We start from the raw sequence: 20,713 nt of genomic DNA, 5'->3' as shown, positions 1-20,713 counted from the left end.
GATCCGCCCCGTGAATATCCGCTTGCTCAGCGGGGATCGCTCCGCCGATCCCCGCTGAGCAGGAAAATGACAGGTCCGTGTCGCTTGCCACGTCGCCTGCCACCTCATGTGGAGTGTCGCTTGCCATGTCGCCTGCCACCACATGTGGAGTGTGTCGCTTGCCACGTCGCCTGCCACCACATGTGGAGTGTCACTTGCCACGTCGCCTGCCACCACATGTGGAGTGTCGCTTGCCACGTCGCCTGCCACCAGATGCGGAGTGTCGCCTGCCACCAGATGCGGAGTGTCGCCTGCCACCAGATGCAGAGTGTCGCCTGCCACCAGATGCGGAGTGTCGCCTGCCACGTCGCCTGCCACCAGATGCGGAGTGTCGCTATCCTGCCACCAGCTTAAACTTTCCATTGTTGCCTGCTGCCAAAAAATACCAGCTGCAGCTTGTCACTTTTTAAATGTAAAGGCAATTTGGTGGCAGGCCCCAGCTTTTCATCTTGGCTCCCAGAGTGAGGGCGGGCAGTGAGAGCTGATGTAATCTCTCTGCTGCTCAGTGAGGGCAGAACTGTGGTGATGCAGGGAGTGCGGTGAGAGATGTCATCCCTCTGCTCACCCGCCTGCCAAATCTCTTGCCCACTCTCTCTCTCGCCCGCCAGTCGGCCGGCCCGCTCACATGAATCTTAACCTTACCTATATCTTTGGATCTCCTTATTTATTTTTCTTTTAGGTTTTTTTCTTTATAACTTGTTGTTCACTGACGATAATCTCTACGTTTTGTTCAGGTAGATACCTTGACTTCTTTTCCCCAAGAGCTCTACCCATCTCTCTCCACCTTCAATGTACCAATGAGAACTCCTCATTGGCCAGTTACAATGCCCCTGATGCTGTGCAGTGAGGGTTCCAGATTTTAGAGCAAGAGTGTGTTTATGATTTTCTTACATTTTTAGTCATCCAAACGCCCGTAGTTCTGAGACGTGTGCTTTCTTTTTGCTTTTATGATTTGGATTTCCTTCCCTGTTTTTGGAGTGGTCTTGCGTGTTTTTTTTTAACCACTTCCGTACCGCCCGCCATCGTATACGTCGGTTCTTTGACGTTAAATATTGTTTTGGCAGCAGATAGCTGCCATAACCTCTGTATTTTCTTCCACGGCGGGTGGTCCGTGTTAGGATAATAGTGATCTCTGTGGCGGATTCGCTGTGAGATCACTTTTATCGGCGGTGGGAGAGGTGCCCACCCCCTTCCCACCGTGTCCTGGTCGTCTCCGCTTACTGGATCCGTCGGTAGCGGTGGAGATGATTCGACCCTTTCCCCTGCTTGGCACTGTCGAGTGAGGGAATGATGACCCCTACACCACTCAATGCCATGACGGCAGCGTCGACAAACGTCACGGCCTTACAAAATATATATATTTTTTTTTATCTATTGCTTTTAAGTACAGTTGTGCTCATAAGTTTAGGAAGAATTTATGATTTCTTGGTCATTTTTCAGAGAATATGAACGATAACACAAAAACTTTTCTTTCACTCATGGTTAGTGTTTGGCTGAAGCCGTTTATTATCAATCAACTATGTTTACTCTTTTTAAATCATAATCACAACAAACTACCCAAATGAACCTGATCAAAAGTTTACATACCCCAGTTCTTAATACCGTGTATTGCCCCCTTTAACATCAATGACAACTTGAAGTATTTTGTGGTATTTGTGGATGAGGCTCTTTATCTTCTCAGATGGTAAAACTGCCCATTCCTCTTGGCAAAAAGCCTCCAGTTCCTGTAATTTTTTGGGCTGTCTTGCATCAACTGCACATTTGAGATCTTCCCAGAGTGGCTCAATGATATTGAGGTCAGGAGACTGAGATGGCTACTCCAGAACCTTCACTTTATACTGCTGTAGCCAATGACAGGTCGACTTGGCCTTGTGTTTTGGATCATTGTCATGTTGGAATGTCGAATGTAGCTTCCTGGCTGATGAATGCAAATGTTCCTCCAGTATTTTTTGATAACATACTGCATTCACCTTGCCATCAATTTTGTCCACATTTCCTGTGCCTTTGTAGCTCACACATCCCCAAAACATCAGCAATCCACCTCTGTGTTTCACAGTAGGAATAGTGTACCTTTCATCATAGGCCTTGTAGACTCCTCTCCAAATGTAGTGTTAATGGTTGTGGCCAAAAAGCTCAATTTTGGTCTCATCACTCCAAATGACTTTGTGCCAGAAGGTTTGAGGCTTGTCTCCGTGCTGTTTGGCGTATTGTAAACGGGATCCTTTGTGGCATTTGAGTAGTAATGTTTTTCTTCTGGCGACTTGATCATGCAGCCCATCTTTCTTCAAGTGCCTCCTTATTATGCATCTTGAAACAGCCACACCACGTTTTCAGTCCTGTATTTCACCTGAAGTTATTAGTGGGTTTTTCTTTGCATCACAAACAATTTTCCTGGCAGTTGTGGCTGAAATGTTATTTGGTCTACCTGATCGTGGTTTGGTTTCAACAGAACCCCTCATTTTCCACTTCTTGATTAGTGTTTGAACACTGCTGATTGGCATTCTCAATTCCTTGGATATCTTTTTATATCCCTTTCCTGTTTTATACAGTTCAACTACCTTTTCCTGCAGATCCTTTGACAATTTTTTTGCTTTCTCCATGACTCAGAATCCAGAAACGTCACTGGATGAAGGATGCACTCATTGACCTTTTATACACACACACTAATTACAAGCAAACAGATCACAGGTGAGGATGGTTACCTTTTAATAGCCATTCAAACCCCTTTGTTTCAACTTTTGTGCATGTTATCAGGCCAAAATCACCAGGGTATGTAAACTTTTGAGTATTTGGGTAGTTTCTGTTGTCATTATCATTTAACCGCTTCCCGACCAACCGCCGCAGTTATGCTTCCCTGCACAAGTCATTGTAGCTATACGTCAGCTCGCAGGGTCGGGGTAGCAGGCACGTGCGCCCGCTGCACAGCAGGGGGTGGGGCGGTGCTCATGGCTGACGGTCGCGATGACCGCCGGCCACGAGCAATCGTGACCAGGAGAGACAGAACAGGGACGAGTGTGTTTTAAACACACTCTTCCCTGTTCTGTTCTGACAGGAGTGACAGATTGGGTGTTCCTATTAGCTAGGAACCACGATCCGTCACTTCCTCCAATCAGTCCCCTCCCCCTTCAGTTAGAATCACCTCCTAGGGAACATAGTTAATCCCTCGAGCGCCCCCAAGTGTTAACCCCTTCACTGCCAGTGACATTTTTACAGTAATCAATGCAATTTTAAAGCATTGATCGCTGTATTAATGCCAATGGTCCCAAAAAATGTTTCAAAATTGTCCGATGTGTCCGCCATAATGTCGCAGTCACGATAAAAATCGCAGATCGCCGCCATTACTAGTAAAAAAAAATAAATAAAATAAAAATGCTATAAATCTATCCCCTATTTTGTAGAAGCTATAACTTTTGCGCAAACCAATCAATATACGCTTATTGCTATTTTATTTATTTATTTTTTTTACCAAAAATATGTAAAAAAAATACATATCAGCCTAAACTGAGGAAAAAATTGTTTTTTTTTATATATTTTTGGGGGATAATTATTATAGCAAAAGGTAAAAAATGCCTTTTTTTTTTCAAAATAGCACAAAAAATAAAAACCGCAGAGGCGATAAAATGCCACCAAAAGAAAGCTCTATTTGTGGGAAAAAAAGTATGTCAATTTTGTTTGGGTACAACGTCACACGACTGCGCAATTGTCAGTTAAAGTGACACAGTGCCGAATCACAAAAAGTGCTCTGGTCAAGAAGGGGGTAAATTCGTCCAGGGCTGAAGTGGTTAAAAAGAGTAAACAAAGTTGATTGATAATAAATGGCTTCAGCCAACCACTAACCAGGAGTGAAAGAAAAGGTTTTGTGTTATCATTCATATTCTCTGAAAAATGGCCAAGAAATCATAAATTCTGCCAGGGTATGTAAACTTATAAGCACAACTGTATAAATGTGATATCTGAGGTCTTTTTGACCCCTGATCTCACATTAAAGAGGTCCTGTCATTCTTTTTTTCTATTACAAGGGATGTTTACATTCCTTGTATTAGGAATAAAAGTGATCCAATATTTTGTTTTAATAAGGACAGTGTAAAAAAATGAAGTAAAATAAATGAGACATTTGCGTGTCCTCACTGGTTCCTGCTGTCTTCTGGGACCTGTGTGTCTCCCAGAAGACAGCGGGGGCGGAAGGAGGAGGGCCCGGACATGGCGCAGATCGCCAGAAGTGGGAGCAAATACCTGTAAAAGACTGGTATCTGCTCCCCCTGAAAGGTGCCAAACGTGACACGGGGGGGGGGGGCGGATTTGGCTAGTAATCTGATCAGCGGAAGTTCCATTTTTGGGTGGAACTCCGCTTTAAGTGCCAAAGTTTGTCGCCATTCCATGAGCGAGCGCAATTTAGAAGCATGACTTGTTGGGTATCAATTTACTCGGCATAACATCATCTTTTACAATATAGAAAAAAATTGGGCTAACTTTACTGTGTCATTTTTTTTTTCATTTTATTTAAATGTGTATTTTTTCCCCAAAAATTGCATTTGTAAGACCACTGCGCTAATACGGTGTGACACCATTTTATTCTCTAGGGTGTCTGCAAAAAAAAAATAAAAAAATGTGTATATATATATATATATATTTAATGTTTAGGGTTTTCTTGTAAACAGATGTGAAAAATAGGCCTTGTCCTTAAGTGGTTAAAAGTTGTTTTAAGCAGACAAGTTGTCTGGCCTTCGTAATCATCTTTAAGTGGGGTACAAACTATAAGAAAATCTGCCGAACGGTCCAGTTTTCGGAACCGAGAAGGGAAATAACGTATGAAAATTCTCGCACGTCAAAGGCTTTTTTTGTTTCTGATCACGAGCAGTCTTTCATTTCTAATTTTTTTTTTCTCGTACGAAAACAGTACACATTAGCTAGTTCAGCTCCAAGAAGGTTTTACCCCCTTAATGACCAGGCAGTTTTTTGCTATACAGCACTGCGTTACTTTACCCGACGATAGCACGGTCATGCGACGCTGTACCCAAATAAAATTGAGAGATAATATTTTGAAAAAAAATATTTTTTTTTTACTTTCTGCTATAAAACATATCCAATCAAATGTATTCATCAATTTAGGCCAATATGTATTCTGCTACATATTTTTGGTAAGAAAAAATCCCAAGTAGATATATTGTTTTGCGCAAAAGTTATCGTGTCTACAAACTATGAGATATTTTATAGCATTTTTTTATTTTTATCCTTTTTCTTATTTACTAGTAATGGCGGCAATCAGCGATTTTTTTTTTTTTTTTTTTTTTTTTTTTTTAAGTTTTATTTATTTTTTTGCTGGGTTGCGGTGGACAGATCGGACACTAAGAGACCCTTTTTGGTACCAGTGGCACTAATACAGTGATCAGTGTTAAATAAAATTGCACGGTCACTGTATAAATGACACTGGGGAAGGAAAGGTGTTATCAGGGGCGATCAAAGGGTTAAGTGTGCTCCTATTCTAGGGAATGCTTTCTGACTGGAGGAAGAGAGACATCTGTGTTTCTGATTAGCAGGAACGCACAATCGCTCTTTCTCTGTGACAGAAGAGCAGCCTGCCTTGTTTACATAGGCAGACTGCTGTTCTGCCTCCCCAGCGAAAGATCGCAGGTGGCCGACAGCCATTGTGACCGCAGGACCCGTTGATTGGCTCCCACTGTGTCCAATCACAGCGGTAGCAGGTCTTTGGCAGCACGTGCGCCCCAGACAAAACAACGAACAGGTACATTGTTTCGCGCAGCCCAGCCACCCTGCCGCAGTAATGCCCCGTACACACGGTCGGACTTTGTTCGGACATTCCGATAACAAAATCCTAGGATTTTTTCCGATGGATGTTGGCTCAAACTTGTCTTGCATACACACGGTCACACAAAGTTGTCGGAAAATCCGATCGTTCTAAACGCGGTGACGTAAAACACGTACGTCGGGACTATAAACGGGGCAGTGGCCAATAGCTTTCATCTCTTTATTTATTCTGAGCATGCGTGGCACTTTGTCCGTCGGATTTGTGTACACACGATCGGAATTTCCGACAACGGATTTTGTTGTCGGAAAATTTTATCTCCTGCTCTCCAACTTTGTGTGTCGGAAAATCCGATGGAAAATGTCCGATGGAGCCCACACACAGTCGGAATTTCCGACAACACGCTCCGATCGGACATTTTCCATCGGAAAATCCGACCGTGTGTACGGGGCATAAGTGTGCAGTGAGCGGTCCGGAAGCGGTTAAACGAAAATTGTTCGTTCTGTTTCTGTATGAGAAAAATTTTGTAGTTGTAGTCCCTTTGGAAATTTATGTTTGGAAGGGTGGAATCGGCTATTGAAAGTTGTGTACTCGCTACTAGAAAATCATACGATCTTTCCTCAGATGAAAATGTTCGTCCGATTTTCTTATGGTGTGTATGAGCCTTTAGGCTACTCTAGAGGAATTTGATAGATCTGTAATATCCTTTTCTTAGAACTTTTTTTTTTTTTTTTTTTTTTTTTTTTTCTAAAACATACAAACAGAAAGCCCTTTACCCAAGTAGTAATGTTTAGTCAGTTTTGGGGTAGACTAGCTGACACCGCAATTTCTTTAAAAACCCTTTTCAGCTAAACAAATTGGACAAGGGCTCAAAAAAGTCCAAGCTTGATATAAATTGCAGTACGGTTTCCCATTTTCACAGCTAATAATGCTCTATTAGTATGCATGTTTTTAAACGTATTTTTTTTCAGATGTTTGTTTTAATATACTACTTCTATTCTATTCTATTTTAGCTTAAAGAACATAGAGACACTTAGTAATTTGCTGCGCTCTGTTATCTGTCTGTCTCCGGGGGACCTTCTACCTTGCATCTACCTGTGTTTGAACCGCCTGGGTCCTGCTTATGAAGGGCTTGAACTTGGTATTGGAGAAACTATATTGATGAAAGCTGTTGCACAAGCGACTGGTATGAATATTTTTCAATAAACATGTACTTTCTTTTAATTGATTTTTAAATATTTTTTTTTGTAGAGCATACATCGCATACTGTACACACAAGAAAGGAGTATATATATCTATAGATAGAGATTATATATATTATATAATATTATATATATATTAAAAAATATCTCTATCCCTCACATTTTTGTAAATATTTTATTATATCCTTTCATTTGACAACACTGAAGAAATTATACTTTGCTGCTACAATGTAAAGTAGTGAGTGTACAGCTTGTATAACAGTGTAAATGTGCTGTCCCCTCAAAATAACTCAACACACAGCCATTATTGTCTAAACCGCTGGCAACAAAAGTGAGTACACCTCTAAGCGAAAATGTCCAAATTGGGCCCAAAGAGTCAATATTTTGTGTGGCCACCATTATTTACCAGCACTGCCTTAACACTCTTGGGCATGGAGTTCACCAGAGCGTCACAGGTTGCCACTGGAGTCCTCTTCCACTCCTCCATGATAACATCACGGAGCTGGTGAATGTTAGAGACCTTGCGCTCCTCCACCCTCCTTATGAGGATGCCCCACAGATGCTCAATAGGGTTTAGGTCTGGAGAACTGCTTGGCCAGTCCATCACCTTTACCCTCAGCATCTTTAACAAGGCAGTGGTCGTCTTGGAAGTGTGTTTGGGGTCATTATCATGTTGGAATACTGCCCTGTGGCCCGGCCCAGTTTCCAAAGGGAGGGAATCATGCTCTGCCTCACCCCTTCAACCTCTGCAGCAATGCTGGCAGCACTCATAAGTCTATTTCCGAAAGACGACCTCTGGATATGACTCTGAGCACATGCACTCAACTTCTCTGGTCGGCCATGGCGAGGCCTGTTTTGAATGGAACCTGTCCTGTTAAACTGCTGTATGGTCTTGGCCATGATGCTGCAGCTCAGCTTCAGGGTATTGGCAACTTCTTATAGCCTTGGCCAACTTTATGTAGAGCAACAATTTTTTTTTTTTGCAGATCCTCAGACAGTTCTTTGCCATGAGGTGCCATGTTGAACTTCCAGTGACCAGTATGAGAGAGTGATAACACCAAATTTAACACACCTGCTCCCCATTTACACCTGAGACCTTGTAACACTAACGAGTCCTATGACATCGGGGAGGGAAAATGGCTAATTGGGCCCAATTTGGACATTTTCACTTAGGGGTGTACTCACTTTTGTTGATAGCGGTTTAAACATTAATGGCTGCGTGAGTTATTTTGAGGGAACAGCAAATTTACACTATTATACAAGCTGTACACTCACTACTTTACATTGTAGCAAAGTGTCATTTCTTCAGTGTTGACACATGAAAAGATATAATAAAATATTTATAAAAATGTGAGCGGTGTACTCACTTTTGTGAGATACTGTATGTATATATGTATGTGTATTCTCATTTTCAGTGAGCTTACTGCTTTTTAGATGCGGTGGCTGTATTTTTCAATGTTTAGGCTTTTTCTTTTTCACATGGTAATCCTGCCGGTAACATACTTTCTTTTCTCGGGTGACCGTGCTCGCTCACTGTATTGTATTTATGAAGGGATAACATTGTCACACCAGGACTAAAGGTGCCTAGGACTACAGAACACCTCTCCCATGTCCATAACTTGGAAGGTTTGGGGGTGTTCTGTAGAGTGCTGGAAACCCTGCTAATTGATAAAAGTGCAGTAGCGGCAGACTGCACTGAATTTTTTTTGCACTACTTTCAATATTTTATTGTATTTTGTAAAATGACAAACCCACCAATAGTACAAAACGTCAATAATCGTCCATATGAAATATACAAAAAGAATTGAAAATAGTGTAAATCGTTCCCAGTCTACAAAGTCAATAAGTTATTCTGAGCTTATGAGCCAGTTTCTACCTTGTAAAATCCAATAAACCCACTTCCCAAAGCAAGTATTAGACAAATGCACAATCGTAATAGACCTCAGTTTCCGGTAAGAGCCAGACATTCAAAGATCCAGAATGCCAGGGCTGAAGAAAAAGTGGGGGGGAGAGAACAAGGAGATTATACTTTTTAAACCTAAATCCAGCATCCATGGCAACACCCTGTAGATTGTCTCTGTATGTGTATTGAAGCTCTGTGTATAACTCTTGAATGTCTCAGTGCTGCATTCTACTATACTGTAGTAAAATATAGTACATATAATTATAATAATACTACAATTATACAGCCAAGCAAAGTCCTATGCCTATTTTCCCTTTCATTTTAAATAGTTTGTTCCAGGCTTGCTTAAACACACTGTTGACTTTTCTAATTGCTGCAGCCATTGTCGACACTTTATAAACTGTACGTTCCATTAGCCACATAACGTATACAGCTCTATGTTGTAGCATCAGTATGGGAATTCCTGTCTGCTGCCAGAACAAAATTGAGTGGAGTGGATGCTTCTCGGCTATTCACGATAAATGAAAGTGAAGTAATTTGCTCGGCTCTCTCCCTCAGAGGAAGAAGCCTTGAAAAAAATCATAAGGCTTCTTGTGAATGGCTAGGCAAAGGTCAGCCTGACTCGAATCTGTTCCAGCAGCAGACAGGAAGTTCCCATATGGCTGCAGGTATGCAGCACTGTATGCTGTATGTAGCTAATGCTACATACAGTTTATACAGCCCTGACAGTGGCCACCTCAATTAGTATAGGAAATAGTTTGTTTAAGCCAGCTTGTACCAAACAAACTATTTAAAGTAAAAGGATAGATGGAATTCAACTTTAAGGCTGCATTCACACTACGTTTTTGAATCGCGGGCAGATTTGCCATGGATCTGCCCATGATTTGATAGCGCCGAGGTGTGAATGACAAAAACGTGGGACTCGTATTTGAGATGCCATTCATTTAAATGACACCTCAAATCGCGGTGCGAGTGTGCTGCAATCACGGCAACCCACATCACGGGATGCATGTCGCCCAAAAATTGTTCAGGAGCTACTTTGGGGCGACATGCCTCCCGCGATGTGGATTGCCGCGATTTCAGGGCATTTTATGGCTGCTGTCGATCAAATCCAATGATGCGGGGGGCGGGCTGAGTCCGGCATTCTGTCTATGGACGCAAATACTGGACTCGGGAGCATACCCGCACGGTACCCCCAAGGAGAGCGCTTCTCCGTGGTTTCCCGATGCAGGGAGGAGCCACCAGCGCCGATGTGGGACCCCAGAAGAGGAGAATCGGGGCCACTCTGTGCAAAACAAACTGCACAGTGGAGGTAAGTATGACCTTTTTTTTTTAAGTGTTTAGTAACCCTTTAAGCCCCATACACACGATCAAAATATCGTACAAAAAATACCGCTTTTGAAGCAATCATACGATAATCATGTCTTTAGTACACAGCTTTCGTCAAACATGAAAGGGACAAACCCAAAAATGTTTCTCGTACCATACCAGATCATACGATTTTCATGTAATCAGTACAGTTTTCGTCAGAAAACACAATACAAGACAAATACATTACACCACTTTCAAATTTTTATTATGTCGTATGAGAATTTTTGTACTTGGTAACCTATTTGTTTTCGATATGGAGACTAGCATGCAAAAAAGGATGATTATTCATTCGATAATCTCATCGTGTGTACTAGGCTTTAGACTAGTTTCACTATCTAGTGAATCAGTGATACAAAACATCTATGTAGCATGTGAGTTAGTTGGGACTCTGGATTTGAACATACCTTTTTTTGGTTCATGGCTGAATACAGGGTTAACAATGGCCATCCCCCAGAGTTTTCACTCTCTTAAAAACCATTAATAGCAGCTCCCATATTTATATCCTATCATGTTATCTGTAATTGCTTTTTTTTTTTAATTATGGTAACTTCTATACATGTCTTATCTGTTTATTGGCAGGACGTCAGTTAGACAAAATTAAAGCGGAGGCTCAAGAGAAGGGGGATCTCGGTCTTGTTGCGGAAAGCAGCCGCAGTAACCAGCGCACCATGTTCACACCCCCAAAACTTACTGTTTCGGGTGTCTTTAATAAGCTGAAAGAGATTGCCAAGATGACTGGTAATGCTGTAGGTATTGAGTACAAAGTAGAATCAACTGTATTACTGTTTTTATATTCTTTTTACATTCTGGTTATGGCGTTTTGAAGGTTCAAGCATTTAAAATTGGAGCAAATTATGCTCACTTTTCCTCCATAAAGTCTTGTATTCAGATGATGATATGTAAATCACATAGAAATCTTCCATATACCCATACATGTCACCTTTTGTAGAGGACATCCCTGGTGAATTGTTCAAACAAGATAATAACATACTACATTGCTCTTATGAAATTGGAATAGCCACTGAACATATACCTTGCAAATATCTATCTCGATTTATAGAACTGTATGCAATAATAGAAATAGAAGGCGTTATGAAATAAGGTAACTCAGGGCTTTGCCTTTTTTATTTGCAGGAGCTTGGTGCATGCTTGAATGCTTTAGGGAGCCCATAAGGCATGGGCGCTCAACCAGTAGTTCCGCAACAGATGGAGGGCCACAGGTTGAGCACCCATGACCTGAGGAATTAACTCTGGAGCGCCAGCTGCAACACTTTTGCTTATGGGCCAGAGGTGGGAATTGATGCAGTGCTATTTTTTTTTTAAACTAGTGCCCAGTATCTATTACTACCTGGGTGCCCCCACTGAGTCTGCACAGCCTCCCTTCAGGTTGAATTAATCCTCGTGTGCACACCGTTTCTCCGAGTCTGCGGATTTTCTCAGCCTTCACACAATTTCCTCATCTGCATCCACGCCATGATTCTTCTGGTTCTCCTTGGTCCCCTGTTGCCTTACGGTGATCAAGTCACTGTTGAAGCCCAGGTTTTGAGGGCAAGGGGAACCTTTGAGTCTGTGTTACCTACATTGCTAAAAGCTAGGAAGTATTCTTCTTACAAGGCTGTCATTGGACAATTATTGGTCTTCCACCCCAAGAGTTTCCTGATGGGACAAAGTCTCTGAGCAGGTCTGGATCAATGACTGGCTCTCAGCACTATCAAGGGTGGTGTTTCTGCCCTTCCTACTTTGTTTCAGAGACCATTGGCCTCTCACTCCTTGATTTAAGACCTTTGTATTGGGGGTCCCCATGTAGCCCCCCCCCCCCCCCCATTCATTCCCTTGCAACTCTGGGATCTAAAACTGGCTTTTGAACCTGTTAGAGACAATACTCTGCTCTCAACCACAAGCAAGCAGCATCTTTGAGGCACTGTAGGAGCGGTGTATACACTGCTCCCAAAGCACCCCTGCCCATTGAAATCAATGGGCAGCTCTGGCAAATCACTTTTTCAATCGTTAGCGGGGTTTCAAAGCGGCCTGCTAGCGCCCGAAAAGTGCACCAAAAACGACGATAAAGCACTGCTAAAAATAGCGGCGATTTACCACTGACACCCTGGCACTGCCAATGTGATAGGGTCCTAGGAGTAGGTTTTATTTATACAGCTTAAACTTTTTCTCCAAAAGAAAAACAAAAATATTTGCTGTAACGGTTTTAACCTTTTCACTTCAGCCCCGGAAGGTTTTACCCCCTTCCTGACCAGAGCACTTTTTACAATTTGGCACCATCTTAACTGGTAATTGCGATGCTGTACCCAAACAAAATTTTGCGTCCTTTTTTTCCTACAAATGGCTTTTTTTTTAATGCAATTTGATCACCTCCTGTGGTTTTTTTATTTTTTGCGCTATAAACAGTGACAATTTTGAAAAAAACTATAATTTTTACTTCTTGCTATAATAATTTTGAAAAAAAACCCAATTTTTTCATTCTTGCTATAATAAATATCCCCAAAAATGTTTTTAAAAAACACATTTCTTCATCATTTTAGGCCAATATATATTCTACATATTTTTGGTAAAAAAATTTGCAATAAGCGTATATTGTCTACAAACTTTGGGAAAGATGTATGGCATTATTTTTTACTAGTAGCGGTATTGTGATGGTCAGATCAGACACTTTTGACACATTTTTGGGACCATTGACATTTTATACAGCGATCAGTGCTATAAAAATGCACTGATTACTATGTAAATGTCACTGGTAGGGAAGGGGTTAACACTAGAGGGCGATCAAGGGGTTAAATGTGTGTTCCCTCAGTGCGTTCTAACTGTATGGGGATTGGACTGGGTAGGAGAGGAGACATATCGCTGTTCCTACTTACTAGCAACAAACAACATGTCTCCTCTGACAGCACAGGGATTTGTGTGTTTACACACACAAATCCCAGTGCTGGCGCTCATGCACGCAATTTTTTTTTTTTTTTTTTTTACGGGTTCTCTTTGTTCCCCACCCCTCTTTTCCCCTTCATGTATGGCATATTGCTAAAAGGGCTAAAGCTCATTTAAGTATGTATGCATCTAAGGCTACCCTGCCAACAGGATGACTGTGTTGCTATGTAATTTCACTGCAGAACACAGTATTGTCACCCTATTACAGCAAGTGGGAACATAAGGGAGATACTGACAGCAATAAAAGGTAATAAACCTATGTAATAAGGTGGCTCAGAAAACTGCTGTTTTCAGTGCCACTGACAGACTCCGTCATATGTAATTTTTACATTGCAAGTGTGAATAGCATTTATATTGTAAATTAGTTTACTATATCAAATAACTTTCTGAACTTTGTTTTTGAGCTGCAGTTTATATAGTTTTACTTTATTATTGTGTTTAAAACTGCCTTTGCACAAATACCTCTTAAGCCTACTGTATTCTTGTTTTATGAGATGCTGGCAGAAAGCTGCACCTGGTGGGGAAGGTCAAGAGCCAAAATAACATACAAGATTGATGACAGCGTAGTGCGAAGATAATGTTTTGCCTGGTTGCATAAGACTTACAGGGAGAACATAGAACTGTATATATCATCCAAAACTTGGTGTGCTTACAACAGTTCTATATACACATAATGAGCACCCTGAGACCATCTGTCAGCAGTAGCTCATTAAAATACAGTTAGCAGAAATGTTTCCTTTCTGTGTTTTTGAAAGTATATCTAAGGGTTTAGAACCACAATTTTAAATGGTGTCCATTTTAGGGAGAATGCCCCTAACTTCCTGTGACAATGCTCAACTGGACAGAAAATAAAATGGGGGAATGGGAGTATGATAATTAACCTAACAAAAGTTTTAACCTTTCTGCAATCTAAAAAAAATTGCTGCATGTGTATATAAATTTTAAGACTTAATGTTTTCCAAAATTCTGAACAAGCCATGGCACTACCTGCCCGGAGTTGGCATGTTCTCCCTGTGCCTGCGTGGATTTCTTCCCAGACTCCAAAGACATGCTGGTTAGTAAATTGGCACCTGTGTAAATTGGCCCTAGTATGTGTATATATGAATGTGAGTTAGGAACCTTAGAATGTAAGCTCGTTGAAGGCAGGGACTGATGTGAAAGTACAATATATGTGTAAAGGGCTATGTAAATTGACGACGCTATATAAGTACCTGTAATAAATAAAGAAGTCTGGAGTCTACTGGTAGAAACTATACTGTGGGACAAAAAAGGAGAAGACTGCATGGATTACCGTATTTTTCGCTCCATAAGACGCACCCAGGTTTTAGAGGTTGAAAACGAGAGAAAAAAATATTCTGAACCAAATAGTGTACTCAAAATATTTTCCAGTGCCCATGAAATGCAGAGTGACCGTTGCCATAGAAAATGCAGAGTGACCGTTGCCATAGAAAATGCAGAGTGACCGTTGCCATAGAAAATGCAGAGTGACCGTTGCCATAGAAAATGCAGAGTGACCGTTGCCATAGAAAATGCAGAGTGACCGTTGCCATAGAAAATGCAGAGTGACCGTTGCCATAGAAAATGCAGAGTGACCGTTGCCATAGAAAATGCAGAGTGACTGTTGCCATAGAAAATGCAGAGTGACCGTTGCCATAGAAAATGCAGAGTGACCGTTGCCTTACCTGATGTTATCCCAGCTGCCTGCCTATTCCTCCTGTCCTCGGTTCTCCCACCTCGGCCTTCGTTCCTGGGAGCCATCTCCTGCCTTCACCTCTTCCTCCGGCTGCTCCTGTCCCCGGCCCTGCGTTCTGTCTGCCTCTATGGAGCCGGACTCCACTTCTCCCTCCATCAGACCCATAGTTACCTGTTTTCTGTCTCGCCCGGCACCCACAGGGGTTTGGAAGTATGTCCCTGCTCTCCTGCCTCTCTTCCGGTGGTGGCGGCGGGAGGTGATGCAAGTGGTGGCAGGGGGGTGGTGCCAGCGGCGGGGGGTGATGCCTGTCGTATATTCGCACCATAAGACGCAGGGCCATTTTCCCCCATATTTCTTGGGGGAAAAAGTACGTCTTATGGTCCGAAAAATATGGTACACTGATCAGCCATAACATTTATGACCACCCACATAACATTGAGTAGGTCCCCTTTTTGCTGCCAAAACAGCCCTGACCCATTGAGGCATGGACTCGACTGCTGAAGGTATGCTGTGGTATCTGGCACTAAGCCGTCAGTATCAGATCCTTTAAGTCCTATAAGTTGTGAGGTAAGACTCCCATGAATCTCACTTGTTTTTCCATCAGATCCCACAGATGGTCGATTGGTTTGAGATCTGGAGAAATTAGATGCCACTGCTCCATGGTCCAATTCTGAAGCTCATTTGGCCGTTGTAGCCATTTTTGGCTGTGGACATGGGTCAGCATTGACACCCTGACAGATTTGCGGCTACACGGCCTCATACGCAGCAAACAGGATGCACTGTGTGTTCTGACACTTTTCTATCAGATCCATCATTAACCTTTTAGCAATTTGAGGTACATTAGCTCTTCCTATTGGATCAGCCTACACAGGCCAGCCTTCACATCCCACGTGCATCAGTGAGCCTTTGGTAGGTCTTGACCACTGCAGCCTTGGAATATCCCACAAGAGCTGCAGTTTTGTAATTGCTCTAACCCAGTCTAGTCATTACAATTTGGCACTTGTCAAAGTTGCTTGAATGCTTACACTTGTCCATTTTTTGCTTTCGACACATCAACTTCAGGGACAACATGTTCACTTGCTGCCTAATATACCCCACCCACTTTCATGCTCCATTGTAACAAGATAATTAGTCTATTAACTTCACCTGTCAGTGTTAATAATGTTATGCCTGATCTGTGTATACAAATTCTCACAGGTATACTGTATATGCAAAATTTGCTAGTAGCGGTGTCTCTTTATTAAAAACATTGTCCAGGACCATAAAAAAAATATTTTTACAACCCCTCACTGCTGTTTGCTTTGGAACGAGTTATATGCATTAATTTATGTACACTACAAATCCTACAGTTTTTAGTCCATCTCAGGAGTGAGCAAAAGACTGGAACTACATTTCTACATGCAGTGTGACCATAGAGAATGAAAGTAGCCACCCTCTAAGGCCCCTTTCACACATGCGTTTCATCAGTTCAGTCACATCAAAACAGATGAGTATTTGTCCGTTTTTAATCAGGTTGTCATCAGTGCTGATCAGTTTTTCATCCAGTTTTTTTTTTTTTTTTACATCCACTACCAATGCAAAAACGGATGAAAAACAGACCATTTGTCAGTTTATTTCCGTTCCTTTTATTTAATAGAAGAAAAATAGAGCTTTGATCAGCTTAAAAAAATGGATGATGACTGATGCAGATGAAAACTTATGTAAATGGATGATCATCCATTTACATCAGTTTTTTTCATAGAGATGCATTGATTTCCATTTTTCATTCGTCAACGGATGGATAAAAAAAGGACAGCATGTGTAAAAGGGGTCTAACAGGAAGTTGGCTCAGAACAGCAAAAAAAGAAAGTTGGATAATAAGCGGAGAGCACTAGAAGGTACATTTTTTTGAGTGCATACTTGAATAGGGGGCAAGGTGCTTTGGGGTGGGGGACAGAGCACAGCTGATGACTCATCGGTTGTTAACCACTGGGCACTTAAACCCCCTTAATAACCAGACCAACTTTCAGCTTTCAGTGCTCTCACATTTTGAATGACAATTACTCAGTCATGCAACACTGTACCTATATGAAATTTTTTTTTCACACAAATAGAGCTTTCTTTTGGTGGTATTTAATCACTGCTGGGTTCTTTATTTTTTGCGCTATAAAAGAAAAAAGAAAATTCTGTAAAAAAAAAAAATGCATTTTTCTTCGTTTCTGTTATAAAATTTTGCAAATTAGTCATTTTTCTTCATATATTTTGGCCAAAATTTATACCGCTACATATCTTTGGTAAAAATAACCGAATTGGTGTATATTATTTGGTCTTTGAGAAAGTTAGAGTCCAAAAGCTATGGTGCCAATATCTGAAAATTGATCACACCTGAAGTACTGAAGGCCTATCTAATTTCTTGAGACCCTAACATGCCAGAAAAGTACAAATACCCCCCAAAAAGGTATTTAGAAAGATGTATGGTGAGTTTTTTTGAGGTTGTCATTTTTTCCCACAATTCTTTGCAAAATCAAGATTATTTTTTTATTTTTTTTCCCCAAAATTGTCATATTAGCAGGTTATTTCTCACATACAGCATATGCATACCACAAATTAGGGAGCACCTTCAGGCGTTCTGGAGCACGCAGGCCAATTCTGACATTTCTCTCCTACATGTAAAAATCATCATTTATTTGCTAGAAAATTACATAGAACCCCAAAACATTTATATATGTTTTTAGCAAAGACCCTAGAGAATACAACGGCGGTCGTTGCAACTTTTTATCTCGCACGGTATTTGCGCAGCAATTTTTCGAACGCGTTTTTTTTTGGGAAAAAAACAGTTTTGTGCTTTAAAAAAAAAACAAAACAGTAAAATTAGCCCAATGTTTTTGCATAATGTGAAAGATGAAGTTATCCTGAGTAAATAGATACCTAACATGTCACCCTTCAAAATTGCACACGCTCGTGGAATGGCACCAAACTTCGCTACTTAAAAATCCCCATAGGCGACGCTTTAAAATTTTTTTACTGGTTACATGTTTTGAGTTACAGAGGAGGTCTAGGACCAAAATCATTGCCCTCACTCTACCGATTGCAGCGATACCTCACATATGTGGTTTGAACACCGTTTTCATATGTGGACGGGACCTACGTGTGTGTTCGCTTCTGCATGCGAGCACACGGGGACAGGGGCGCTTTAAAAATGTTTTTTTTTTAATTCATTTTACTTTATTTTAGTTTGATTCTTTTTTACAAAAAATACATTTTTTGATCACTTTTATTCCTATTACAAGGATTTTAAACAAATTCTAATAGGAATATGGCATGACAGGTCCTCTTTACAGTGAGATATGGGGTCAATAAGACCCCACATCTCACCTCTAGGCTGGGAAGCCTGAAATAAAAAAAAAAAAAAAAAAAAAAAAAAAAAGATCCTGGCTTCGATTGTAGCGGTGAGTCGGTAGAAGCACGGGAGGGGGGACGTCCCCTCTTGCCTCCCGTAAGAACAATCAAGCAGTGGAACAGCTGCTATGATCGTTCTTATGGTGTAGGGAATCGCTGGCTGAAGAAGCTGATATCTGAATGATGCCTATAGCTGCAGGCACCAATCAGATATCCCCGCACAAAGTCAAGGACGTCGTATGGCGGCCGGGAAGTGGTTAAAACGTGTTTTTTTTTTTTTTTTTTTTAACACAAAGTTGTCCATTTATACAATATATTTCTAACACATAGCATGTACATACCAAACAATTACACCAGAAAAAAGATTCTCCTACTCCTGAGTACGGCGATACCACATGTGTTAGCCTGGCCACATACAGAGGCCGAGTACGGCTGAGTATGGCTGGGTATTGCAGAGTAGTGCAGGGTATTAGAATATGGCTGAGCATGGAGGGATGGCTGGATGTGACTGCATTTGTCACAGAGCAGCGCTGTGGGCACTACAGATCCAGCCCACAGCGCTGCTGCCATCCGATCTCTTTCCCCACACAGGGGGCACGAGAGCGGGATTCTGGGAGGAAGTCCCTGTTCGCCCTCCCTGAGTTAAGCAACCGCCCTGTAGCCGTCATTCGGCTATGGGCCGGTTGCTAAGTGGTTAAGGATGTGGCGGCCGGCTTCCCGGCCCCCTCCTTAGCGACCGCCTAATATACATTGTGTTTTAAGGGGGGGGGGAGAGTTTGTCAGCAGATCAGATATAAGCGGATGTCTGCTAACATACTTTGTTCGTCTGCTCCGTTTTTTTGATGGATGAAAAATAGGGCTTTCATTAGTTAAAAAAAAATGGACGTTGATGGACGCTGATGAAAACAGATGCAAATGAATGACCATCCGTTGTCATCCATTTTTCCATAAGAATGCATTGATGAATTGATGCAATTGATGCTCATTGATGATCATTGATGCAACGGATGAATGAAAAACAGACGAACCGTACAGTACCTGCCCGCGAGATTGTGTTTCCAGAGCGATACCATTGCGCTGGTTCTCTTGGACAAGGTACTGTACATCTCGCGCTGGCTGCAATAGGAAAAACACATTTTCCTATTGCAGCCAGCGTGAGAGAATTCCCCTCCAAAAGTATACCAGGCCCTTAGGTCTGGTATGGATTTTGAGGGGAACCCCCTACGCTGAAAAAACGGCATGGGGTCCCCCCAAAATCCATACCGGACCCTTATCCGAGCATGCAGCCCGGCCGGTCAGGAAAGGGGGTGGGGATGAGCGAGCCCCCCCCCTCGAACCGTACCAGACCGCATGCCCTCAACATGGGGGGGTGGGTGCTTTGGGGAAGGGGGGGAGCCCTGCGGCCTATAACCCAAGGTCTATGAATATTTTGTGCCCTGTACTGTAAGATTAATGAATACCCAATCATGTGTAAAGGAAAAGTATATTAAAAAAAATAAAGGAGTTTTGCTTGCACATGATGATTGAAATCAATATGGCTTCACCCACTAAAGTAAAGATTCTTTTTGCAAAGAAAGTAAGGATGGGGTCATCGGCACATGCGCAGTGAAGAAACGCCCCCCTGTGCCGTTTGTTCCCCAGCCTGTGCCGTGACTGGCGGCTCCCACGCGCATGCGCTAGAGTTCCGTTACGTGGCTCCGGCCAGTCACAGAGTCGGAGTCCGCGGCCCCGGAAGAAAGAGGGGCGAAGTGCAAATTGTCTGCTAAAATTTAATTTTATCAGGAATTTTCAGCTGTTCTAACTACTTAAAACCCATAGCTCAATCAGCAAAGTTCATGCTTCTCGCTAAAGAATTTTAGCTCTGACTCAGTGGGGAGCGGGAACCTCCGCAAAGAGGTCACTGCTTCCACACAGACAGGCTTTCCTACTCATGGTGTGCCTGCTTTTTAACTAAAGCCAACTATAACACTTTGCACACCTTTTTTGTTTTAATGCATATGAAATATATTTAGCTGATGTAAAACCTGCAACTATGTTGATTCGAATTAGAAAAGAGACAAAAGAATCAATTGACAGTGGATTTATGAAAAAAAAATATATATACCATCTAATTTTCTCCTTGGACCTTATACCCTGAGAGACCACATTCAAATACCCTCTAGGGAAACTTTCACTTTATACAAATAAGGCACTGGATCAAATCTTATTCCTTGACTCCTCACTACAACCCTCCCCCACCCATTTTAAATGCATTTGCTCTGAGGGCCCTAGTTTTACCCAATTAATTATCCTATATGCTTAGCTCACAGCCCTCTCCTCCCCTGGGCCTATCCTTATGTTAAGTGGCTGTTGGTCTTCTCTGCCACTAAAACCGATGAAAACTGGTTGCAAATTTGAGCATTTCCAAATGTTCCTCCAATATGATT

General features: G+C 41.9%; 1 protein-coding gene across 4 annotated transcripts in view; it reads left to right on the top strand.

The window, feature by feature from the left end:
* The window catches only part of LIG1 (DNA ligase 1), a 217,760-nt gene that overhangs the window by 111,418 nt on the left and 85,629 nt on the right, over positions 1 to 20,713 (top strand). For all 4 annotated transcript variants that reach the window (XM_073602588.1, XM_073602587.1, XM_073602589.1 and 1 more), the window contains 2 exons: positions 6,817 to 6,989; positions 10,859 to 11,025. In XM_073602588.1, the coding sequence (XP_073458689.1) occupies positions 6,817 to 6,989; positions 10,859 to 11,025 (340 nt within the window). The remainder of the gene's footprint in view (positions 1 to 6,816; positions 6,990 to 10,858; positions 11,026 to 20,713) is intronic.

This window comes from Aquarana catesbeiana, linkage group LG10 (genome assembly GCF_042186555.1).
Source record: "Aquarana catesbeiana isolate 2022-GZ linkage group LG10, ASM4218655v1, whole genome shotgun sequence".
NCBI lineage: Eukaryota > Metazoa > Chordata > Amphibia > Anura > Ranidae > Aquarana > Aquarana catesbeiana.
Note: the sequence above shows the minus strand (reverse complement) of the source record. Positions and strands in the feature narration are given on the sequence as shown.